This window comes from Brachyhypopomus gauderio, unplaced genomic scaffold (assembly GCF_052324685.1).
Source record: "Brachyhypopomus gauderio isolate BG-103 unplaced genomic scaffold, BGAUD_0.2 sc45, whole genome shotgun sequence".
Classification (NCBI taxonomy): Eukaryota; Metazoa; Chordata; class Actinopteri; order Gymnotiformes; family Hypopomidae; genus Brachyhypopomus; species Brachyhypopomus gauderio.
The window spans coordinates 102,411-129,177 of NW_027506871.1; the positions used below are offsets into that span (position 1 = coordinate 102,411).

A 26,767-nucleotide genomic window follows, 5' to 3' on the forward strand; every position below is an offset into this window, starting at 1 on the left:
ATGAGGAACTAAAATGCCTGTTATACATCACAGAGAGAAAGAGAGATAGAGAGAGAACAAGGAAGCAGTGTGTTTCCAGAGCTCCACACCTGTTTGAGTCTCTTGATTAAAGATGCTGGTGTGTGTGTTTCTCCTCTACTGTGGACTACAGGTGACTGCAGGTGAGTTCTACATGTGTATCTGTGTGTGTCTTCATGCTGTGTGTGTGTAGCACTGCTGTGTGTACGATAGAGGACATGGAGACAACCCCAGTGCCTGGGTTTAGTTACTAGTGTTTGATATTGACCTGTCCTCTGGGTTTAGTTACTAGTGTTTGATATTGACCTGTCCTCTGGGTTTAGTTACTAGTGTTTGATATTGACCTGTCCTCTGGGTTTAGTTACTAGTGTTTGATATTGACCTGTCCTCTGGGTTTAGTTACTAGTGTTTGATATTGACCTATCCTCTGGGTTTAGTTACTAATGTTTGATATTGACCTGTCCTCTGGGTTTAGTTACTAACATTTGATATTGACCTGTCCTCTGGGTTTAGTTACTAGTGTTTGATATTGACCTGTCCTCTGGGTTTAGTTACTAGTGTTTGATATTGACATGTCCTCTGGGTTTAGTTACTAGTGTTTGATATTGACCTGTCCTCTGGGTTTAGTTACTAGTGTTTGATATTGACCTGTCCTCTGGGTTTAGTTACTAGTGTTTGATATTGACCTGTCCTCTGGGTTTAGTTACTAGTGTTTGATATTGACCTGTCCTCTGGGTTTAGTTACTAGTGTTTGATATTGACATGTCCTCGGGGTTAAGTTACTAGTGTTTGATATTTACCTGTCCTCTGTGTTTAGTTAGTAGTGTTTGATATTGACTTGTGCTTCTCATCTTACAAAATACATTAAGAGAATAACTGACCAGACTGTGTCCCTAACAGACCAGACTGTGTGCCTAACAGACCAGACTGTGTTCCTAACAGACCAGACTGTGTCTCTAACAGACCAGACTCTATGTTCTTCGTTCTGCTGTGTTCTTGTCTTGTCTGGTACAGTCTGTTCCAACATCAGTTCCTCCTCCACTCACAGAACAATGCATTAGAGATCACTGAATGAAGTAATGAATGTGTGGTACACTGCAGGTAGAAGGTGATGATGGTTTTATTGCACTGTGTCTTCTGCAGGTTGCACCAGGATGGATTCTCAAGAATTCTTTGTCAGTGGTTCTCCAGGAGAGTCTGTACTGCTGTCCTGCCGTTGTCCAGACAACCATGACGTCATCAAATGGACCGTTGGATCTTCACTTCAGTCTACAGGTCGCACTGTGGTGTCTAATGAGGCAGGACGCTACAGGGGCAGAGTCTCCATATTTGATCAAACACCCTCCAGTAACTTCTCTCTGCTCATCTCAAACCTCAGTGAAGAAGACACAGGAATGTACTGGTGTGGAGAGTCTACCTATGTCAAACTAAACGTTAGAGGTGAGTCACTCACATCCCAGTTCCAGCAGTGTGTAGAGGCAGTTTGGAAGTGTTCAGATGGTTTATGTTAGTGGTCAAGAGTCTAAGGACACATGCTGGAAAGGTTTTTCTTTTTGTCAACTGAAGATTAAAACAACAAACTGCACAAAAACACAAAATGACAATGTAGGCAAGTCAAGGCAAGTTTATTTCTACAGCACCTTTCATACACACTGGAGACTCAAAGTGCTTCACACACAAAAGAAAGAAGCTCATTCGGACGGAGCTCCATCATGTTGGGAAGGTCACTGCAGTGAGGAGGCAGGAGCAGCAGGTGGAGAGAGTGGAGCTGTTACGTCTTTAATGTCCAGAACAACAGAGAAGAACCTACACACATCACCAAACTAAAGGAAGACGCTAGATGCTACAGTAAGGGCTCCCAGCGCAGAGCTAAACAGACACTAGACTGGGCTGCTGGAGGAGAGAAGGAGACACGTTCAGGGTGCAGCAGACTGGCTCTCTCAGGACAGACTGGAGGATTCACACCACTGAACGGAGGGACCTGTAGACATTTATAGACTGATACATGAGAAACAGGAGAGTTAGATGATAGGGAGGTGTGTCAGTGGGTGGAGACTGTGAGTGGGGGTGTGTCCTTGTGTAGGTGTGTTACTGGGTGGGGACTGTGAGTGTGGGCGTGTCCTTGTGTAGGTGTGTCAGTGGGTGGAGACTGTGAGCAGGGGCGTGTCCTTGTGTAGGTGTGTCAGTGGGTGGAGACTGTGAGCGGGGGCGTGTCCTTGTGTAAGTGAGTCAGTAGGTAGAGACTGAGCAGGGGTGTGTCCTTGTGTAGGAGTGTCAGTAGGTGGGGACTGTGAGTGGGGGCGTGTCCTTGTGTAGGAGTGTCAGTAGGTGGGGACTGTGAGTGGGGGCGTGTCCTTGTGTAGGTGTGTTTGGGAGTGGGCGTCTCCCCTGTGCTCTGGGACCAGCCTACCGTGACAACTGCCAACAAAATATAACACATAAGATAAGATAAGATATTCCTATATTCATCCCACCACGGGGAAATTTGCAATGTAACAGCAGTGGAGAGGAAGGAACAGAGAAAGGAAGTATTAAAAAAATATCTAAGATAAAAATTTTAAACTGAATCTATATGTATAAAGGTTTACAAAACATAATGAAACTGAAAAATATAATTTGATGAATGGTGAGATATTGCACATAGATGTATTGAATATTGCACATTAGCCGTATTCATTGCACATTGTTCTTCATGTGGTAGTAATGTTAAATATTAACTACAGGCTATTGAGAGCAGCATGTGTTGTGGCTCCCAGATGGTGGAACGAACTTCCACTGGCTATCCGAACAACGAACTCTCTCGTGGTTTTCAAATGCAGACTGAAGACCCATCTCTTTGTAAAGCCCTTATAAGCACTAATCTACTGAAGCATTGGTATAAATCGTATTTGCACTTTATCTCTGGGAACACTTGCTAATTATTGCACTCACACTGCATGTAGTCTTGTAGGTATTTCAGTCTTGCTAGGTATTGCTCTGTGTCTAATCTTATATTTTGTTTCTAGGTATCAACTCTAGCAACTGTTTATGGCAATGCTTGAGCTCGAGTAGTTTGGACTTAAACCTGTTTATACTAGATAGAGATGCATATTCTGACTAAACACTTAGCACTTTTGTAAGTTGCTCTGGATAAGAGCGTCTGCTAAATGCTGTAAATGTAAATGTAAATGTTGAACAGTCTGACGGCGTGTGGAAGGACCTGCGGTATCTCTCCTTCACGCACCGCGGGTGCAGCAGACGGGCACTGAAGGAGCTGCTCAGTGCGGTCAGAGAGTGGTGCATGGGGTGGGACAGGTTCTTCAGTATGTGTTTTAGCTTAGACCTCATTCTCCTGTCTCCCACCACCTCCACTGGGTCAAGAGGACACCCCAGGACAGAGCTGCACTTCCTTATGATCCTGTCCAGTCTCTTCCTGTCAGCGGTGGAGATGCTGCTACCCCAGCAGACCACTCCGTAGAATATGGCTGATGCCACCACAGCATCAAAGAAGGACCTCAGGAGTGACCCCTGCACACCAAAGGATCTGAGTCTCCTTAGGAGATACAGTCTGCTCTGACCCTTCCTGTAGAGAGCAGCTGTGTTGTCAGTCCAGTCCAGCTTGTTGTTAAGGTGGACACCAAGGTATTTGTAGGACCTCACAATCTCAATGTCTGTGCCCTGGATGTTTACAGGAACAGGATGAGAGTGTTTAGTCCTGCAGAAATCCACCACCAGTTCTTTAGTTTTGCCTGCATTGATCTACAGGCGGTTCTTCTGGCACCATGTCACAAAGTCCTGCGTCAGTCCTCTGTACTCCCCGTCATCTCCATCACTGATGAGGCCGACGATAGCAGAGTCATCAGAGAACTTCTGCAGGTGGCAGCTGGCAGAACTGTACTGTAAATCTGCAGTGTAGAGGGTGAACAAGAAGGGAGCAAGAACTGTTCCCTGTGGAGCCCCCGTGCTGCAGACAACAGTGTCACACTGACAGCCCTGTGTCCTCACGTACTGCGGTCGGTTAGTGAGGTAGTCCAGAATACATGTGGTGAGGTGGTGGTCCAGTCCAGTGCACTCCAGCTTGTCCTTCAGGAGCATGGGTTGGATGGTATTGAAAGCACTGGAGAAATCAAAGAACATGATTCTCACAGTGCTCCCAGTGGTCTCCAGGTGGGACAGAGATCTGTGTAGCAGGTGAATGATGGCATCCTCCACCCCGATGCCAGGTTGATAGGCGAAATGAAGTGGGTCTATTGATGAACTCAAGAGTGGGCAGAGGTGGACAAGGAGTAGTCTCTCCAGGGTCTTCATCAGGTGAGATGTTACTGCTACTGGCCTGTAGCTGTTGAGGTCTTTGGGGTGTGGGGTCTTTGGCACCGGTACCACGCAGGATGTTTTCCCACAGCTGTGGGACTCTCCCTAACCTCAGGCTGAGATTAAAGAGGTACTGGGTCACACGGCACAGCTCATCTGCACAGGTCTTCAGGAGTCTTGAGCTGATGCCATCTGGACCTGCAGCTTTCCTGACCTTTATTTTCCTCAGTGCACATCTCACCTGGGATGTTGTCAGCATCAGACTGGAGTGATGGTACTGAGTGCTGGAGTCTGTGTGAGCAGTCTGTTGACGTGGTGTCTGCCAACATACAACACACCTGTATGAAGGGAGGCCTGTTGACGTGGTGTCTGCCAACATACAACACACCTGTATGAAGGGAGGCCTGTTGACGTGGTGTCTGCCAACATACAACACACCTGTATGAAGGGAGGCCTGTTGACGTGGTGTCTGCCAACATACAACACACCTGTATGAAGGGAGGCCTGTTGACGTGGTGTCTGCCAACATACAACACACCTGTATGAAGGGAGGCCTGTTGACGTGGTGTCTGCCAACATACAACACACCTGTATGAAGGGAGGCCTGTTGACGTGGTGTCTGCCAACATACAACACACCTGTATGAAGGGAGGCCTGTTGACGTGGTGTCTGCCAACATACAACACACCTGTATGAAGGGAGGCCTGTTGACGTGGTGTCTGCCAACATACAACACACCTGTATGAAGAGAGGCCTGTTGACGTGGTGTCTGCCAACATACAACACACCTGTATGAAGGGAGGCCTGTTGACGTGGTGTCTGCCAACATACAACACACCTGTATGAAGGGAGGCCTGTTGACGTGGTGTCTGCCAACATACAACACACCTGTATGAAGGGAGGCCTGTTGATGTGGTGTCTGCCAACATACAACACACCTGTATGAAGGGAGGCCTGTTGACGTGGTGTCTGCCAACATACAACACACCTGTATGAAGGGAGGCCTGTTGACGTGGTGTCTGCCAACATACAACACACCTGTATGAAGGGAGGCCTGTTGATGTGGTGTCTGCCAACATACAACACACCTGTATGAAGGGAGGCCTGTTGACGTGGTGTCTGCCAACATACAACACACCTGTATGAAGGGAGGCCTGTTGACGTGGTGTCTGCCAACATACAACACACCTGTATGAAGGGAGGCCTGTTGATGTGGTGTCTGACAACACACAACACACCTGTATGAAGAGAGGCCTGTTGATGTGGTGTCTGCCAACATACAACACACCTGTATGAAGGGAGGCCTGTTGACATGGTGTCTGCCAACACACAACACACCTGTATGAAGGGAGGCCTGTTGATGTGAAGACACAAAGTGGACCGCCTGAACTTGGCAGCTGTATTTACAGCTGTAATTTTCTGAAAAGTCAACATGTATCAAAGCCTCTTCCCTTGACATGTTCTTCTTCAGTTCACAACAGAAGGCATACTGCTGCTTAATGTTAAAGTGATGCTGTTTAAATCTGTGGAAGAGTTGTGGAAGAGCTCCATGAGGTATTCTTCTGTGCTCTCCAGATTGACAGTTGCCTTTTCTCCCTCTTTCTTTTTACCCATCTCCTCCTTTTGGGGTTAACATGGCAATTTGCAGTTATTAGATTTATTTTTGACCATGGTGAATCAGAATGTTTCCTTAAACGTTGGCACCTTTTTTTATTTTTCCTTCATTTTTCTTTCTTTTTCAACTTTTTCCTTGAGTTCTTGTATTTGCCTCTTGAACTTGTTTCTTTATTTTCTGTTCCTCTTCTGTGCCACCAGATGTTGCCTACAAAACAATACAGTGAAGTTAAGGGTTATGTGCCTTGCTCAAAGGCACTTCAGTCATGACCTGTTGGCTCTAGTAATTAAACCGGCAACCTTCCTATCACAAGCCAAGTGCACTAAACACCAGGCCATGGCTGCCCCTAGTATTAGTATTGGTAAAAGAATGTTAATCAAATATAATAATTCTTAAAATAAGTAGGTAACAACAACCAAAATCTAAAAATCACAACCCCATCACAATCTCTCAACCCCATTACTGTCAAACGTAACGGGGTTGAGTGTGACGGGGTTGTGATTTTTGCACAAAAAGGCAACTGCTCTACATACTGTATACCAGAGAGATAGCACAAGGCATGCACGAGATTCAGAATTAGCATATAATTTTGAAAAAAAAACAAACTTTTTTATAAGTAAGTTTTCTGTCTTTTTTTTATGTGACGGTGTTGAGTCAGAGTTTGGTGACCACAATATCACAAGATAAATGACCAAAATTTAATAAAAGAAGGAAGCCACTTGCCTGTCTTTGATGTCCTGTTGTCCAAAAGACTTGAGTGATGTCACTTCTTGATGTACATGCTCATACGGATCATACCATTGATTTTGTGGGGGAGATTCATTTGTGTTACGGGGTTGAGGGGTTACTCAGGTACAGAACTAAATAATGTGTTTTTAATGAATCATTATCAATTAATTTTGAAAAAAAATATCACAAACAATTAAACACAGACAGTTGTTTAGGTTGATAGCAAAATATATCAACTTTTTTATAGTTGTATTTGGTATATTCTAATTATACTTTCATTGAAGGCCATGAGGGACATGACAAAATAGGTGGTGTCAGCAAAAATAAATAAAGTTTTCATAAAAAGATCAAACAAAAAAAATTATACTGTATTAAAGGAGATATTTCAATGTATGTGTAAAGCTGTTAAAATATAGATTTTTGTGACCAGATAGATAAAATACACCTAAAGAGGAGATAGGGACTCAAAATGTGCCATTTCCAAGGAATGACCCATATATTATATATATAAATTATATATATATATATATATATATATATATATATATAAATTATATATATAAAATGACTGCTAAAATGACTGCTAAGTCTGAATATATGGAATGAAACCTGAGAATATGGAATGAAAGTCTGAATATATGGAATGAAAGTCTGAATATATGGAATGAAATTCTGAATATGGAACGAAACCTGATGTCATCGACGCAGTTTGCAGGGTTGCTACACACGCCACACATCCGATTTCTCACACTGAAAAAATCTAGTTTATTTATCTCTGATCTACATTTATGATTCAATGAGTTACTAGTTCGCTCTGGCGCCAACCACTGGTGATCGATCGATTTAAGTCTGGTTTATACTTGACGCGGCGCGAGGGTACGCGCGGCGAAAATGACGTAATCGCAGTGGCTCCGCCCGTGCGCGAGGGTCTCTGTCGATTCGCGAGGTCGTGCACCTCTCAAATTTTGTAACTTCGCGCGCGCCGCACATCAGCGCAATGAACAAAGTCATGTTTGCAGGGTTCATACACCTTTATAAGGTGGAATTCAAGCACTTGTACGTCACTTTAAAGGTCTATTTCAATATTTCCCAGCACGTTAAATATTTATACATATACTCGAAATGATTCGAAATAATTCGCTTTTATCACATTATTTAATGGTTGTTTATTTTCAAAACGCCCAATCTTAACGTCTTCACGTTCTCTCATGTTTCGTCCTGGAATTACAAGAGGCTCATATTTGTTAATGTAATAAAAGAGAACTGTTCAGTCAGATGGCTATTTGTTGTGAAACGAAGTAGTTACAATTTCCTATAATACCTGGTACCACAAACTGAAAGCACAAAACGGCGCGAGTGCGTCGAAGACGTCAGGTTTCATTCCATATATTCAGGGTTTCATTCCATATATTCAGGGTTTCATTCCATGTATTCAGAATTTCATTCCATGTATTCAGAATTTCATTCCATGTATTCAGAATTTCATTCCATATATTCAGGTTTTCATTCCATATATTCAGGTTTTCATTCCATATATTCAGACTTTCATGTGGTGAGCTAATTTATTAAAATAAATTTAAATAAAATAATGTAAAAAAATTTAAAGGAAATGTGTTAAACGCTAAATATAAATATGAACATACATCAAAATATGAACAACATGACTGAAATAACAGAACAAACATGACTGTAATATCTGTCAACATACAATGTTTTTGTAAATGTATTAAGCATTGCTGGAAATTAAGGAGACATTTAAAGAAATTCTTTCTCCCTCCCTCTCCCATTCTCTCTATTCCTCTCATTCTCTATCCCCTCTTTCTCTCTCTTTCTCTCTCTCTCCAGGCTGCAGTCTGTCAGAGAATAAGCAGCATGTTGAGGTCAGTAGATCTCCAGGAGAGTCTGTGTTCCTGTCCTGCTCCTGCACTCATCTGAATGAAAGGTGGAGAGGAGAGTGGAGAGTGGAGTGGAGATCACCACACCATGAAGATCTCCACTCTACTCAACTCAGTCCCCGCTACAGTGGCAGAGTTCAGAGGTTTAATGAGGGATCTCCAGAAAATCTCTCTCTGCTGATCTCAGACCTGACTGAAGAGGATAGTGGATTATATTCATGCTGGATTAATCACAATCAACACAGGAACTTCAGTCTCACTGTTACAGGTACACTGATGAATTTGGTCATGTTGTGTTAGATAGATACAGTGGGGAAAATAAGTATTTAGTCAGTCACCAATTGTGCAAGTTCTCCCACTTAAAAAGATGAGAGAGGCCTGTAATTGACATCATAGGTAGACCTCAACTATGAGAGACAAAATATGAAAAAAAAAAATTGAGAAAATCATTTTGTCTGACTTTTAAAGAATTTATTTGCAAATAATGGTGGAAAATAAGTATTTGGTCACCTACAAACAAGCAAGATTTCTGGCTGTCACAGACCTGTAACTTCTTTTTTAAGAGGCTCCTCTTTCCCCTCTTTCGTTAACAGTATAAAAGACACCTGCCCCCAACCTCAAACAGTCACACTCCAAACTCCACTATGGTGAAGACGAAAGAGCTGTCGGCGGACACCAGAAACCGAATTGTAGACCTGCACCAGGCTGGGAAGACTGAATCTGCAATAGGCAAGCAGCTTGGTGTGAAGAAATCTACTGTGGGAGCAATAATCAGAAAATGGAAGACCTACAAGACTAATTTCCCTCGATCTGGGGCTCCACGCAAGATCTCAGCCCGTGGGGTCAAAATGATCACAAGAACGGTGAGGAAAAATCCCAGAACCACAAGGGGGGATCTAGTGAATGACCTGCAGAAAGCTGGGACCAATGTTACAAAGGCTACCATCAGCAACACACTACGACGCCAGGGACTCAGATCTTGCAGTGCCAGACGTGTCCCCCTGCTTAAGCCAGTTCATATCCAGGCACGTCTGAAGTTTGCTAGAGAGCATTTGGATGTTCCAGAAAAGTATTGGGAGAATGTCATATGGTCAGATGAAACCAAAGTAGAACTATTTGGTAAAAACACAACTCGTTGTGTTTGGAGGACAGTGAATGCTGAGTTGCATCCAAAGAACACCATACCAACTGTCAAGCATGGGGGTGGCAACATCATGCTTTGGGGCTGTTTCTCTGCAAAGGGACCAGGATGACTGGTCCGTGTACATAAAAGAATGAATGGGGCCATGTATTGTGAGATTTTGGGTGCAAACCTCCTTCCATCAGCAAGGGCAATGAAGATGAAACGTGGCTGGGTCTTTCAGCATGACAATGATCCCAAGCACACTGCCAGGGCAACAAAGGAGTGGCTTCGTAAGAAACATTTCAAAGTCCTGGAGTGGCCTAGCCAGTCTCCCGATCTCAACCCCATCGAAAACCTTTGGAGGGAGTTAAAAGTCCATGTTGCCCGCCGACAGCCCCAAAACATCACTGCTCTAGAGGAGATCTGCATGGAGGAATGGGCCAACATACCAGCAACAGTGTGTGCCAACCTTGTGAAGACTTACAGAAAACGTTTGACCTCTGTCATTGCCAACAGAGGATATACAACAAAGTATTGAGATGAACTTTTGTTATTGACCAAATACTTATTTTCCACCATTATTTGCAAATAAATTCTTTAAGTCAGACAAAATGATTTTCTCAATTTTTTTTCACATTTTGTCTCTCATAGTTGAGGTCTACCTATGATGTCAATTACCAGCCTCTCTCATCTTTTTAAGTGGGAGAACTTGCACAATTGGTGACTGACTAAATACTTATTTTCCCCACTGTAGATTCAACTTAATTGTCATTGCTCAGTACAAGTACATGGCAACGAAATGCAGTTAGCATCTATCAGAAGTGCAAATAGTAGCAATAGTGTAAAAAGACAGGGCAAGTGTGCAATAAGTGTACATAGTATACATGTACATAGTACATAGATTGATGGAGTAAATTACTATTCTAAATGTGCAAAAAATAGATTCACTATGGATATGGTGAATATTAGTGATATAAATATACAAAAATAAATTAACTGTGGATATGAACATGTTGGAGACTGCAATGAAACTAGTCCACTGTGTGCAGTATGAGTAGTAGTGTTATCGGTGAGGTGTGGTGTTCAGCAGAGTTGGTAGTGCGCTGTGTGCAGTATGAGTGGTAGTGTTATTGGTGAGGTGTGCAGTATGAGTGGTAGTGTTATCTGTGAGGTGTGGAGTTCAGTAGAGTGATTGTGGAGGGAAAGAAGCTGGACCTGAGACGGCTGGTTCTGGCCCGGATGCTCCTATATCTCCTCCCGGATGGAAGTAGGTTGAACAGTTTGTGGTTGGGGTGGGAGGGGTCTCTAATGATGCTGTGTGGGGTGGGAGGGGTCTCTAATGATGCTGTGTGGGGTGGGAGGGGTCCCTAATGATGCTGTGTGGGGTGGGAGGGGTCTCTAATGATGCTGTGTGGGGTGGGAGGGGTCCCTAATGATGCTGTGTGGGGTGGGAGGGGTCCCTAATGATGCTGTGTGGGGTGGGAGGGGTCTCTAATGATGCTGTGTGGGGTGGGAGGGGTCTCTAATGATGCTGTGTGCTTTACGCACACAGCGCTGGTGGTGAATGTCTTCGATGGCAGGGAGCTGTTACAGCTACACAATCGTATGTACGCGTGTTACAGCTACACAAACGCATGTACGCGTGTTACAGCTACACAAACGTATAATAAAATTACAGTGAGATAAGCTTGGAATCTGTGACATTTCCAGACAGGTCAGGCAAAGCTGATGCATTTTATTTAATTTAAATCAGGTAAAGATCAAAACCACTAGAACAAGATAAAAACCAGGGGGCATAACATCACAGTTAGAAACCAGTCTGAGATCAAACCAGGAAGCAAAATGGTACACAGAGACCAGTACACGTGGATAAGAACAGACAGACAACATGGAGAAACCATGAAGTACTCTTGGAGAACTGGAGACAGTTCCTCACAGGGAATCAAGTTCTCCTTAATCCTGCTTCTAGTTGTATGTGTAACATTCTGGTGAGGTAGACAAGATGTAAGTGTGACTCTAGAGTGGTTTATTAACAAAACAAACACTACAAAAAGTAACTGACAAGAAACAAAGACAAACCAAACAATAACCAAATACACCACCCAACACTGAGAGCAAACACTACTACATATAATAGGGGAGACATAAAGGTATAGAAGACATAGAACAGCAGGATGACACAAAGCAAACAAACTAGTGGTACTTACAATCACCTACAATACAAGAGACACAGGACTTAAATACACTGACTGAAACAGGGACCCAAAATAAGACAAACCTGACAGCAACGATGAGGGGGTGGAGAACAAGGGTGGGGCGTGAAGTCAGACACAAAATGGTATTTCAAAATAAAGGTACTGTAACGAATCGGCAGACGGGAGTGACGCATACGCAAGATTAGACTCGTATGCAAATAACGGACAGGCTTTAATAATACTACGAGAAACACACAAGACAATACGAGCAATAACAAAGACACAAAGCAGTAAGAAACCTTTCACAAACACATAACGTTACAACAGACCACTATCCTAAACATAATGAAGGAAACGGTAAACCTACAAGAATTAAACAAACACGGAGGGAAGGGTAAATCATATAACAAGAACAACACATACCGCGGGAATCAGCATATGAAAGAAATCATACAAGAGAGCAGGCTACTAAACACAGTAAGGGGACAGAACGTAAGGACTAACAAAACCATATGAGTATAAGGAGAATACACAGGGGAGTAGTCTACGAGGGACAGTAAGGGAAACAGAACACAAAAGCTAAGCAATGATATTTAAACACAACCTGCAGGTACACCAAGAGCGCGGGGAAGGGAATACAGCAAACACACTAAAGGTAGACAACAAGAACGTTCAGAGACAACCGACGCGGAGGGAGCAGACCTCAAGGAAGACACCAAACACAGAAAATCCAGGACAATGACCGACAGGGAACAATAGACATGACGGGGAATAAATACACAGAACCACTAAGGAATAACACAAAACAGGTGAGTAGAAAATGACAGGGGCGTGACCGAAGGAAAGGAAACCTAGGAGACGGGAAAACAAGGCGGGGCCAGGGTAGACAAACACGGGACTGGGAAGGAGGGCGGAGCTGGACGTAACAGGTACACAAAGACAAAAAGCAATAAATACAATCAAAACCAGAGGGTTGCTGAGGAGATTGTGACAGTATGTTGGAAAACCTCTAAAGAGGCTTCATGTGTGTCAGTGTGTGTTTGTGTGTGTCAGAGTGTGTTTGTGTGTGTCAGTGTGTTTGTGTGGGTCAGTGTGTTTGTGTGTGTGTCAGTGTGTGTTTGTATGTGTGTCAGTGTGTGTGTGTGTGTGTGTGGTCCAGTGTTCTGTGTAGCAGCTGTTAAACACCGTCTGAATTCTACAGATTACACACACTGAGGAAACAGTGCTGTGTGAACACTGATAATCAAACGTGATATTAGAATCAAGCTTCATTGTGTTTTATAATGGAACAAATGCCCCTTCTCAAGACCTCACACTAGAGACCAACTACACCCAGCACAAGTCCTCACACTAGAGACCAGCTACACCCAGCACAAGACCTCACACTAGAGACCAACTACACCCAGCACAAGACCTCACACTAGAGACAGAGTCAGCTACACCCGGCTCAAGGTGGTTGTTAGGGTAGATCATTTGACTGTGACTTGTTCCTGGTGGAGCTCCTGTTATAGAAGAAGATCTAGAAGAAAATTCAGATCTAGGCAGGATGGGATGTGTTTATCTGGTCATACATACATGTACACGTGTGTACGGTACACTGAAATGTCTCTCTTCACGTATCCCAACTTCTTTATGAACTCAGAGGGTTACAAGACCTACTTCACCTGCTAAAAGCTGATATTAAGTGTGATTATCAGATTAATATAAATTACTTCAAATGAAAGACATGATGTCCTTTAATATTAGGTCATGTGACTTAGAACATCTATTTACATGAAGCTTAACACTGGATAAATGTAAGGGTTGGATGTATTATGTAAATCCAACAGATGTAGCTACTACACCTTGTATGTGTACAGTGAGAGACTACAGCTACTACACCTTGTAGGTGTACAGTGAGAGACTACAGCTACTACACCTTGTAGGTGTACAGTGAGAGACTACAGCTACTACACCTTGTAGGTGTACAGTGAGAGACTACAGCTACTACACCTTGTAGGTGTACAGTGAGAGACTACAGCTGATCTGTTGTCATGTTCAGATTATAAAAAAGCATCAGAAATTGAGTTAACAGATTCAGTCCTAGACCACCATAATAGTTGGTGCTTTAGTAATGGTAAATATAAAGAGACTGAATTCTGAATCTATGGTCAATGTGCCTGTAGGAGTGCTCGGATGTGTTCCTGTGGGGGATGCAGGATCTGGTGTTCCTCCATAAAACCATGGGGGGCAACAAATGGTGGTTTACCTCAAGAGGTTTCCAGAGCAATGGGATAAAACTGACCATTTGTATTTTAGTTATGTCAGTATGTTTGTGTGGCATGTTTAGTCTCATTTTGCAGCTTGTTGTGTACTGGGTAAAGGTTATGCTAACAGGATAAGATTCAAGATTCAAGATTCAAGAGATTTATTGTCATGTGCCCAGCAGAAACAGGCAGTTACACTGTGCAATGAAATTCTTACTTTGGTGTTCCTCCATTCACCATTAAAAAATTAAAATATTTAACAATACAATAGTAAGAAATAATAATACAAGAGTAAATAAGTAATTAAATACAGAAAATAAAGTGGATTTGAATATTTCGCACGATGGCGAAATATTTAAAGTGTTTTGTGCAAAGTGTGTGCAAGTTCTGTGCAAAAAGACTGTGGACATGTGAACATTGGGAGTTACTGACGTAAAATATTCGAGATGTATGTGTAAACATTTCACATTAAGGGCATTTAAATGTGGTAAGGTGCAGGAACATGTAGAGTGTTGAGGGGGGCTTGAGAGGCATTAACGAGCCTGATTGCCTGTGCGTAAAAACTGTTTGTCAGTCTTTTAGTCCTGGACTTCACACTCCTGTAGCGTCTGCCTGAAGGGAGGAGTGTAAAGAGTCAGTGCTGTGGGTGTGTACTGTCCTTGATTATGTTGCGTGATCTCTTGATTACTCTGGAGTGATAGATGTCCTGTAAGGGTGTGAAAGTAGTTCCTGAAAAGAGTTCCATCACTCCCTGATAAGGTTTGTAGACTTCACCCCAAAGGTGGCAGTCCTGTATGGAATGCACACTGTATGCAAATGTACTCTGTTGTCTTTACCAGCAACCTGATTCCCATTGGTTAACCTGGTTTTTGTGACTGCTGTCCCTTTGAGATGCTGGGAGGATATAAAAGGAGAAGGTTGTGGGTGCAGGGGGGCTCTGGCTCTTCTTCTCTTCGCTCTTCTCTCTCCTCTTCTCTCTGAGCTTTGGCTTCTTCTTCTCTCTGGGCTTTGGTTTCTTCTCTCTTGGCTTCCTTTGGGGTCCTTCTCCGTGAGGCAGCCTGCACCGGTTGGTATCTCTGTTTCCATTAGGTATTATTGTTACTTTAATCTAGTATGGTTGTTATTGTTTTATATTTTGTTGGTTATTGAATAAATCTGGTTAATTGTGTAGCCACGGTCTTCCTTGGTTATAGCTATACTGAGCCAGATGAGCTCATTATTAGTATCAGTTAAAAGGTAAATCAATGCTAATGCCAATTCCCTCTAAAGTATCCCATCTGCTACGCATGTTTATGATAAACCTCTGACAAAGCAGGCTATTGTTTATAGCAAGGTAATTTATAAAGTTGGTTAGGTATATTCTATAACCTGTACTGATCTATTTGAGAAGTGAGTTATTTTAGATTCTTACCAACTATAATTTGGAGTCAGATATTTAAGTTTTATGCACGTCAATCCTTCTTCTGCACCTATTTCTGTACTTGGTTGTAGGCAAGCAGGTAGGTTAGTTATATCTCATAACTATAACCCCTACACACACAAGCAGGTAGGTTAGTTATATCTCATAACTATAACCCCTACACACACAAGCAGGTAGGTTAGTTATATCTCATAACTATAACCCCTACATGCCGTTATTAAATAACAAATCTAAAGGTGCCTAAGACGTCTGCACAATCATGTATTTCATAAATGAATTCAATCTCCAGTAAACAGATAATTCATGTTTGACAGACTGCACATTGTCAGAGAGTCCAGGGGCAGAACTGATCAAATACCCCGGAGAGTCTGTTCTCCTGCCCTGTTCCTGCACTGACCACCACACCAAACCTGCCAGTGTCAAATGGGAGCATCTGATCTCCAGTACTGAGTCTGCATGGACAGAGGTGTCCAACGGGACCAGACACCACAGAGACAGAGTCCACATGTCTCACCAGAACCATCCAGCAAATCTCTCTCTACTCCTCTCTAACCTGACTGAGGAAGACCAGGGAACATACAGGTGTACAGTCAACAACAACCAGTACATCAGCATCCACCTCTCCATTAAAGGTAAAAGAGTTCAAGCTCAACTAAACCTTTCAGCACTGTGGTTCTGAGAGGGAGTGGCAGACAAAACCCTCACCATGTGGATCTCACAGTGCTGACTGCACAAATTAATTCATTAATTCAAGTTGCATATCAGAATCACACATGGATCACTACATTAAGCCAAAATAGCGTAACTATCAAATGAAGCCTGATACTGTAGAGTTGTATTAATCTACAGCCAATCACACACTGTCATATAAGGCATACCTGTCAAGTGTCCCGTTTTGGCCGGGACAGTCCCGTATTTTACCGCTCTGTCCCGGCGTCATCCTGTATTTTTACTTTCCCGTATTTGTCCCGTATTTTCAGTTTTAAATTTTTATTTTTTTTAAAGCATTCATGTGCCACTCCAAACAGAATTCTGTCACTAGCCTTGCGAGAACTGCCACCCAGACTACTGCAGGTGGAACTGACACCCAGACTACTGCAGGTGGAACTGACACCCAGACTACTGCAGGTAGAACTGACACCCAGACTACTGCAGGTAGAACTGACACCCAGACTACTGCAGGTGGTACTGACACCCAGACCACTGCAGGTGGAACTGCCACCCAGACCACTGCAGGTGGAACTGCCACCCAGACCACTGCAGGTGGAACTGCCACCCAGACCACTGCAGGTGGAACTGACACCCAGACTACTGCAGGTGGAACTGCCACCCAGACTACTGCAGGTAGCAGTTCTCGCGAGACTAGTGACAGAATCTGGCGCGGCACATGAATGCTTTAAAAAAATAAAATTGAAAACTCGCGGGTTTAGTGTCGACAGTGGGAGCAAACCTGGAACAACAAATCAGAGATGGATTTAACGAGAGAAGGCAGTCCTGCCTAAAAAGCTAAGCGTACGTGTAAGTACCTTGACGAATGGGACTGGGAATTTACTTTCCTAAAGTGGAGCATGAAGGGGCACAGCTACTCATTCTGTAAGATATGTAGCTGTGATTTTAGTGCCTCTCATGGGGGAAGGAACGATGTCCGTCAGCACGAACAATCTGCCAAGCACAAACGCGGGCTAAAGGCACAGAAATATGCCCAGGAGATGTCCCCATTTGTAGCTACAAATAACACTAGAAAATTTTTATTTATTTATTCATTTGTAGTTCAAAACATATTTGGGGTGTTTTTTCTTCACTTTTTGCCACTCCAAAGATGTTTTCGTCTCTCCTTGTAACGCGTTACTCCGCCCCCCCTCATTTACTTGCGTTTATTCGTCGGTTTTAGTGTTTTGCACCGCCTAGTTCCAGCCCTTGGTATTATGGGTCTCACCTGTACCTCATTGTTGTTTAAATAAGTGGGTATTTAAATCCTTAGTTAGGACACGGTCTTTGGCGATCGTTGTTTCATGCCCTCCGCGTTTCCAGGTTGTCCAGTCCAGTTCAGTGCCGTCTGTTAGTGCTCTAGATTTTAGTCGATTCACTTTAGTCTTCGTTTTCAGTCTTTATCAGTCTGTTCTGTCTCTGGTTATTACAAGTTATGTTGTTATGGTTATCGTGTGTCTGTCTCCTTTGGGGTTGGTCGTTGCCTTTGGTGAAACGTTGTCCTTCTTGTTCGCAGCCCTGTTAGGTTTGGCCGTTCCCCGTGTTTGTTCCTTTGATTTCCCTGTCTGTCAATGTTTCTATATTAAGGTTTATGTCCGCGGGTGTTCTAATTTTGAGTTACGTGGTTAAAGTCCTATGTAGCTGAATACTTAAAGTGTCGTTTGTCTTTTCTAAATCTAGGTATTTACTCCCTTTCACACGCGAATTATCAAAGACTACTGACGTGGTTGTTTCTAATGTCTAATCTGGTCTAATGTTGATCTGGTCACCGTTTAAAGAGTTGTTACCGCCCATAATGTTATGTGGTTTATTTAAATGCCTCGGTGATCTAGTCGTCACGTAAAGAGTGTTACTGCCCATGTTGCATGTGTTATGTACTGTCGGTGATCTAGTCGTCACGTAAAGAGTGTTACTGCCCATGTTACATGTGTTATGTACTGTCGGTGATCTGGTCGTCACGTAAAGAGTGTTACTGCCCATGTTACATGTGTTATGTACTGTCGGTGATCTGGTCGTCATGTAAAGAGTGTTACTGGCCATGTTACATGTATTATGTACTGCCTCGTTCATCAAGTCACCATGTTAAGAGATGTCATTGTTCTGTCTTAATATTGTTATATCGAGGTATTACAGTGAGTTGAGGTAATCCCAGTGTTTCGTGATCTGTCCAGAATGCCTCGTCGGTCTCGTCACCGTGTCGGGAGTTTGTCAATTGGTCATCTGTCTTTGGATTCTAAATTAAATATACAGTCTACTGCAAATGCAACCCTGGTCTCTATGCGTTTGTGTCCTACTTTACCCAAGTCCGCAACAGAATCGTTACACTCCTACTGTAACGCTGGGCTCCGCACGAAGGACGAGACACGAATCCTTGGCTTTGAATTCAACGTCACTGCTTTATTCATGTGTTGCGCAAGACAACACAACACGGAAACACATCAACACTAACACACACACACGTAACGTGCAGACTAAAGACAACGACAAGCACACGACACTGCGCGAACGCACATTAAATAGACAGACTACACGAGCCCCGAGTGATTACAAGACGAGCCACAGGTGGGACGGATGAACACACGCAGACAAAACCACACCCACGAGTTTCCACCGACGCAGACGGCAAGACGCAGACGACGTAAACACACGCCCACAGGGAAGGGTCCGGAGCTGTTCCGTGACACCTACAGCCTCGATTGCAGCTATATGCAAATAAAACTGATTATGCAAATTAGGCGATGACGTCATACACAGGAAATGTCTGGTATTTTTAAATACAAAACTTGACAGGTATGATATAAGGACATGTCCCCACACCTGTCATATAAGGACATGTCCCAACACCTGTCATATAAGGACATGTCCCCACACCCTGTCATATAAGGACATGTCCCCACACCTTTCATATAAGGACATGTCCCCACACCTGTCATATAAGGACATGTCCCCACACCCTGTCATATAAGGACATGTCCCCACACCCTGTCATATAAGGACATGTCCCCACACCTGTCCCCCACTACACGGACCAGTCAGACAAGTACAGTCTCAGTGTCTCAGACATGACTGGGGTCTCCATGAGCACGACAGCACTGAAACCAGTATCCACTGTGTAAAGTATTGAACAGGCAGAGAGGGATCCAAATGCAGAAGAACACCGCTTTTATTGAAATGAGACGCTGGTACAGAAACAGGCAGGTGTATCACAAGCACTATGACTAGTAACAACTGCGTTTTCTTGGCATGGTCAGGACGGTCCAGGGTCATACCGGGGGAGCAGAAGTCATGAGGTACAGAGGGACTAGGCAGGAGACAAGGTCGGGGACGTAAGCGAGGGTCGGAACACAGGAAAGCAGACAGGTAATAGAAAGGCTTGGTACGCGGCATGAGTCGGCAATACTTCGCGACTAGGAAGTGGAATGTGGGCGTTTAAGTAGAGATACAGGGGGTGTGGTGATGAGCGTCAGGTGAGGCTGGTTAGGTGGAGATCAGGTGGCATTCCTTACAGTACCCCCCCCTCAAAGGAGCGGCTCCTGACGCTCTACGACGAGCCGGGGGTCTACCGCGGCGCCTGGGAGCGGGAAAGTTGGGGTGCGTTGCGTGGAAATCCGCTATCATGGTAGGGCAGAAGACATCCCTCGCCGGAATCCAGGCCCGCTCCTCGGGACCGTATCCTTCCCAGTCCACCAGGTACTGGAGTCCGTTCCTTCGGCGCCGAGACTCCAGAAGCTCTCGGACGATGTATGCCGGTCGACCGTCGATTTCCAGGGGATCCGGAGGGCTAGTGGGCACAGGGGGAGTGGTGAATGGACTATAGTGAACTGGCTTAAGGAGAGAGACATGGAAGACAGGATTGACACGATAATGAGCAGGCATAAGGAGCTTATGCGAGACAGTGTTGACTCTGCTGAGTATCTTGAATGGCCCGATGTACCGTGGGCTAAGCTTTTTACTACGCTGTTTCAAATGTAGGTTTTGTGTCGATAGCCATACCCTCTGTCCCGGATGATAGATCAGGGCAGGAAGACGACGGCGATCTGCGTTGAGCCGGCGTGTGTGCAGGGCGCGGCGTAAATGGACATGTGCCATCTCCCAGGTGCGGGAACTGCGCTTGAGCCACTCGTCCAGGGCTGGGACGTCAGCAGGTGTCTTGTCCCAAGGGAAGAATGCAGGTTGATAACCATAGACACACTGGAAGGGTGTGAGTTTGGTTGCGGAGTGTATGATGGAGTTGCGGGCATATTCTGCCCACGGGAGGTATTTGTGCCAGTCATGTTGGGAAGCACAATACTGACGGAGGAACCTCCCTAATTCTTGATTGTATCGTTCTACCTCTCCGTTAGATTGGGGGTGGTAACCCGAAGTCAGACTAACAGTTATGCCTAGAAGCTTGCAGAACTGCCTCCAGACCCGAGATGTGAACTGTGCTCCTCGGTCTGAGACGATATCTTCAGGTAAGCCGTATATGCGAAAGACATAATTAAACAAATCCAGCGCGGATTCCATAGCAGTAGGTAGTTTGGGGCGAGGAATCAAGCGGCACATTTTAGAGAATCAGTCTACGATAACCATAACAACTGTGTTACCTCCAGAAGTGGGCAGATCTGTGACGAAATCCACAGCGAGGTGAGTCCAGGGCCGGAGAGGAACAGGTAGAGGAAGGAGTTTTCCTGCTGGGAGAGTACGGGGAGTGCGGGATTGGGCGCAGACCGAGCACGCTAACACGTAATCCCTGATGTCATCTTCCCAGGACGGCCACCAATAACGTTGTGAGATGAGGTGTCGTGTACGTGTAATACCTGGGTGACCTGTGCCTGCCGTGTCGTGAGCGAGTTGGAGGACATGCCCCCTAAGGGGTACAGGGACATACTGTTTACCCTCGGGGCATTCCACGGGACCTGGATCGGTATGCAGGGCTTCATCCAACTCCTCCTGAATCTCCCACCTGATGACTGCAAGGAAACAGGAATCCTGCAGAATATATTCAGGTTCCTTAACAACAGTGTCCTTTTCATGCAGTCGGGAAAGGGCATCCGCTTTGACGTTCTTTGATCCGGGTCGGTAAGTTACAGTGAAGCGAAATCGAGAGAAGAATAACGCCCATCTGGCTTGCCGCGGGTTCAGTCGCTTGGCAGATTTCAGATATTCTAAATTCTTGTGGTCTGTATAAACTAAGAAGGGGTGTGTCGCCCCCTCCAACCAATGATGCCACTGTTCGAGGGCAAGTTTAATGGCTAGGAGCTCTCGGTCACCGACGTCGTAATTCATCTCGGCGGCTGACAGTTTCTTTGAGTAATAGGCACAGGGGTATAACTTCGGCGGGTTTCCCTGACGCTGCGAGAGAACAGCGCCTACTCCCACCTCCGAGGCGTCGACCTCCACGATGAACTGGAGCAGGGGGTCAGGGAGATGTAGTACAGGAGCCGACGTGAAAGCCCGTTTAAGGAGTAAAAACGCTCGGTCTTCCTCGGCAGTCCAGATAAATTCCCGTGACTTTCCCCCTTTAAGGAGATTGGTAAGAGGAGCTGCCAACTCACCGAAGCCGCGGATGAAACGGCGACAGAAGTTGGCGAAACCCAGGAATCGCAGCAGTTCTTTAGTAGAACGGGGGGTTGGCCAGTCCGTGACTGCCTTGACTTTATTGGTATCCATGGAAACCTGACCAGGAGAGAGCGTACATCCGAGGAAGGTCACTGTGGAACGATGAAATTCACATTTCTCAGCCTTTACATACAGGTGGTGTTCCCGCAGGCGCTGCAACACCGCTGAGACGTGCCGGACATGTTCAGAGACAGACGGGGAATAAATTAGGATATCGTCAATATAGACAAACACGAAATTATCAATCATATCACGGAAGATGTTATCCATAAATGCCTGGAACACGGAGGGACAATTCGTCAGTCCATATGGCATTACGAGGTACTCATAGTGCCCCCTGGCGGTGATAAAGGCGGTTTTCCACTCATCGCCCTCTCGGATTCGAATCAAGTTGTACGCACTCCGTAGATCCAACTTCGTAAAGAGGTTCGCCCCCATCAGGCGTTCTTGTGAGGCGGTGATAAAGGGAAGAGGGTAAGCGTACTTCGATGTGACTGCATTAAGGGCACGGTAATCAAAACAAGGACGTAATCCCCCTCCCTTCTTTTCGATGAAGAAGAAGCCAGCTGCGACAGGAGAAGTGGAAGGTCGGATAAATCCCTTCTGTAGGGCTTCGGTGACGTAGGACTCCATCGCCTGATCCTCGGGACGCGAGAGAGGGTAAGGTTTCGTCCTGCGAGGTAAGGGGGCTCCTGGAAGGTCGATTGCACAATCACATGGCCGATGGGGAGGCAGACGACAGGCACTGTCCTTGTCGAACACGTCAGCGAATCCACGATACTGTACGGGGATGACATCAGACAGGGGTGTATCAGGACTTTCTACTGAGGAGGACCGGAGTGGTAAGTGAATACAATTTTCGAGGCAACAGGTTTTCCACCGCATCAGCTCTCGTCTCTTCCAGGAGATCTCCGAGTCGTGAGCCGATAGCCAGGGAAAGCCTAGTATGAGAGGATCCCAGGGCGTGGATATCAAGAAAAACTCCCGCATCTCGCTGTGGAACAGGCCTACTCGTAGCTCTACGGGGCAGGTACGAAGTGAAATTACACCCTCGCCCAAAGGCTGTCCGTTTAGCGAGTTAATTTTCAAGGGAGGATCCATAGGTACGGTGGGAAGGTGGAGGTGATAGGCTAGGTCCCAGTCTATGAAATCGCCTGCCGCTCCTGAATCCACTAAAGCCGACAGGTTTGTGTCTATGCCCCCCCAAGATACTAGTACTGGTAGGTTAACTTGGTTTTTCCTCTGGGTAACCAGTAAGGGTTGGTAAGTGAGTGGGGACCTGCCTAGCCACAAGGACTCAAAGTATTCAAAGTATTGAACAGGCAGAGAGGGATCCAAATGCAGAAGAACACCGCTTTTATTGAAATGAGACGCTGGTACAGAAACAGGCAGGTGTATCACGAGCACTATGACTAGTAACAACTGCGTTGTCTTGGCGTGGTCAGGACGGTCCAGGGTCATACCGGGGGAGCAGAAGTCAGGAGGTACAGAGGGACTAGGCAGGAGACAAGGTCGGGGACGTAAGCGAGGGTCAGAACACAGGAAAGCAGACAGGTAATAGAAAGGCTTGGTACGCGGCATGAGTCGGCAATACTTCGCGACTAGGAAGTGGAATGTGGGCGTTTAAGTAGAGATACAGGGGGTGTGGTGATGAGCGTCAGGTGAGGCTGGTTAGGTGGAGATCAGGTGGCATTCCTTACACACTGGTTCAGAAGGTTTTACTTTAATAATAATAATAATAATAATAATAATAATAATAATCTTTATTTGTATAGCACCTTTCATACATACATGCAACTCAAAGTGCTTTACAGTATAAAAAATAAACATTAAAAGAAGATAAGACAAAAAGAAAATGTTAAAAGAAATTAAACATAAAAACATTAAAATAACATAAAATGTATAAAAGTAAAGTAAATAAGATAATAATAATCGGGAAAACTATTAAGATAATTAGAACAGATTTAGCTACTCACCCACACTCTCTCATACAACAAACACTCACACAGAGCGCTCACTCAGTCTTCCTATAACAACACAAAACGTCACATTAAAGACTAAATTCACCCAGCACAAGATGTCACAATAGAGACCAGCTCAACTACACCCAGCACTAAACCTCACACTAGAGACTAATTCAGCTACACCCAGTGCAAGTCCTCACACTAGAGACCAAATACACCCAGCACAAGACCTCACAATAGAGACCAACTAAACCCTGCACCAGACCTCACATTAGAGACAGAGTCAGCTAAACCCAGCACAAGTCCTCACACTAGACAGAGTCGACTACACCAGCACAAGTCCTCACACTAGAGACAGAGTCAACTACACCCAACACAAGACCTCACACTAGAGACAGAGTCAGCTACACCCAACACAAGACCTCACACTACAGACAGTCAGCTACACCCAGCACAAGACCTCACACTAGAGACAGAGTCAGCTACACCCAACACAAGACCTCACACTAGAGACAGTCAACTACACCCAGCACAAGACCTCACACTAGAGACAGAGTCAGCTACACCCAACACAAGACCTCACACTAGAGACAGTCAGCTACACCCAGCACAAGACCTCACACTAGAGACAGAGTCAGCTACACCCAACACAATACCTCACACTAGAGACCAACTACACCCAACACAAGACCTCACATTAGAGACAGTCAGCTACACCCAACACAACACCTCACACTAGAGACAGAGTCAGCTACACCCAACACAACACCTCACTAGAGACAGTCAGCTACACCCAACACAAGACCTCACACTAGAGACAGTCAACTACACCCAACACAAGACCTCACACTAGAGACAGAGTCAGCTACACCCAGCACAAGACCTCACACTAGAGACAGAGTCAGCTACACCCAACACAAGACCTCACACTAAAGACCAACTACACCCAACACAAGACCTCACATTAGAGACAGTCAGCTACACCCAACACAACACCTCCCACTAGAGACAGAGTCAGCTACACCTAACACAACATCTCACACTAGAAACAGAGTCAACTACACCCAACACAACACCTCACACTAGAGACAGAGTCAGCTACACCCAGCACAAGACCTTACACTAGAGACAGAGTCAACTACACCCAGCACAAGACCTCACACTAGAGACAGAGTCAGCTACACCCAGCACAAGACCTGACACTAGAGACAGTCAGCTACACCCAGCACAAAACCTCACACTAGAGACCAGCTACACCCAGCACAAGACCTCACACTAGAGACCAACTACACCCAGCACAAGAACTCACACTAGAGACAGAGTCAACTACACCCAACTCAAGGTGGTTGTTAGGGTAGAGCATTTGACTGTGGCTTGTTCCTGGTGGAGCTCCTGTTATAGAAGAATATCTAGAAGAAGATTCAGATCTAGGCAGGATGGGATGTGTTTATCTGGTCATACATGTACATGTCTCTTCACGTATCCCAACTTCTTTATGAGCTCAGAGGTGTACAACACCTACTTCACCTGCTAACAGCTGATATGAAGTGTGATTATCAGATTAATATAAATGACTTGAAATGAAAGATAGTATGTCCTTTAATATTAGGTCATGTGACTTCGAACATCATTTATTTACGTAAAGCTTAACACTGGCTAAATGTAAAAGGGGAGGGTCCTGTGCATTATGTAAATCCAACAGATGTAGCTACTACATCTTGTAGGTGTACAGTGACAGACTACAGCTACTACACCTTGTAGGTGTACAGTGAGAGACTACAGTTACTACACCTTGTAGGTGTACAGTGAGATACTACAGCTGCTACACCTTGTAGGTGTACAGTGAGAGACTACAGCTGCTACACCTTGTAGGTGTACAGTGAGAGACTACAGTTACTACACCTTGTAGGTGTACAGTGAGATACTACAGCTGCTACACCTTGTAGGTGTACAGTGAGAGACTACAGCTGCTACACCTTGTATGTGTACAGTGAGAGACTACAGCTGCTATACTTTGTAGGTGTACAGTGAGAGACTACAGCTACTACACCTTGTAGGTGTACAGTGAGAGATTACAGCTACTACACCTTGTAGGTGTACAGTGAGAGACTACAGCTACTACACCTTGTAGGTGTACAGTGAGAGATTACAGCTGATCTGTTGTCATATTCAAATTACAAAAAAGCATCAGAAATCGAGTTAGCAGATTCAGTCCTAGACCACCATAATAGTTGGTGCTTTAGCAATGGTAAATAATAGACTGAAAAATGAAGAATCTATGCTCAATATGCCGTTACTAAAATAACAAATCTAAAGGTGCCTAAGACATTTGCACATTCATGTATTTCATAAATGAATTCAATCTCCAGTACACAGATAATGCATGTTTGACAGGTTGCACACTGTCAGAGAGTCCAGGGGCAGAACTGATCAAATACCCCGGAGAGTCTGTTTTCCTGCCCTGTTCCTGCACTGACCCCCACACCAAAGCTGCCAGTGTCAAATGGGAGCATCAGATCTCCAGTACTGGGTCTGCATGGACAGAGGTGTCAAACGGGATCAAACACCACAGAGACAGAGTCCACATGTCTCACCAGAACCATCCAGCAAATCTCTCTCTACTCCTCTCTGACCTGACTGAGGAAGACCAGGGAACATACAGGTGTACAGTCAACAACAACCAGTACATCAGCATCCACCTCTCCATTAAAGGTAAAAGAGTTCAAGCTCAACTAAACCTTTCAGCACTGTGTCTCGTCTCAACTACACCCAGCACAAGACCTCATACTAGAGACTAATTCAGCTACACCCAGTGCAAGAACTCACACTAGAGACCATCTACATCCAGCACAAGACCTCACATTAGAGACCAACTACACCCAACACAAGACCTCACACTAAAGACCAACTACACCCAGCACAAGACCTCACATTAGAGACCAGGTACACCCAGCACAAGACCT

The 26,767-nt window shown here is 44.9% G+C and overlaps 1 protein-coding gene across 3 annotated transcripts; it reads left to right on the plus strand.

The window, feature by feature from the left end:
- Nucleotides 1-54: 54 nt before the first annotated feature.
- On the plus strand, nucleotides 55-26,511 carry LOC143486770 (polymeric immunoglobulin receptor-like). 3 transcript variants are annotated; one of them, XM_076986200.1, is made up of 6 exons: nucleotides 55-161; nucleotides 1,162-1,458; nucleotides 8,498-8,815; nucleotides 15,846-16,163; nucleotides 20,583-22,870; nucleotides 26,199-26,511. In XM_076986200.1, exons 1-5 carry the CDS (start codon nucleotides 113-115, stop codon nucleotides 20,594-20,596), a joined length of 996 nt encoding a protein of 331 aa, XP_076842315.1. In that variant the 5' UTR covers nucleotides 55-112; the 3' UTR covers nucleotides 20,597-22,870; nucleotides 26,199-26,511. The 3 variants fall into 3 exon arrangements, with proteins under 3 accessions (XP_076842315.1, XP_076842316.1, XP_076842317.1); XM_076986201.1 differs by lacking the exons at nucleotides 15,846-16,163; nucleotides 20,583-22,870; nucleotides 26,199-26,511 and adding an exon at nucleotides 12,476-14,308; XM_076986202.1 differs by lacking the exons at nucleotides 15,846-16,163; nucleotides 20,583-22,870; nucleotides 26,199-26,511 and adding an exon at nucleotides 9,141-10,252.
- The last annotated feature ends 256 nt before the right edge of the window (nucleotides 26,512-26,767 follow it).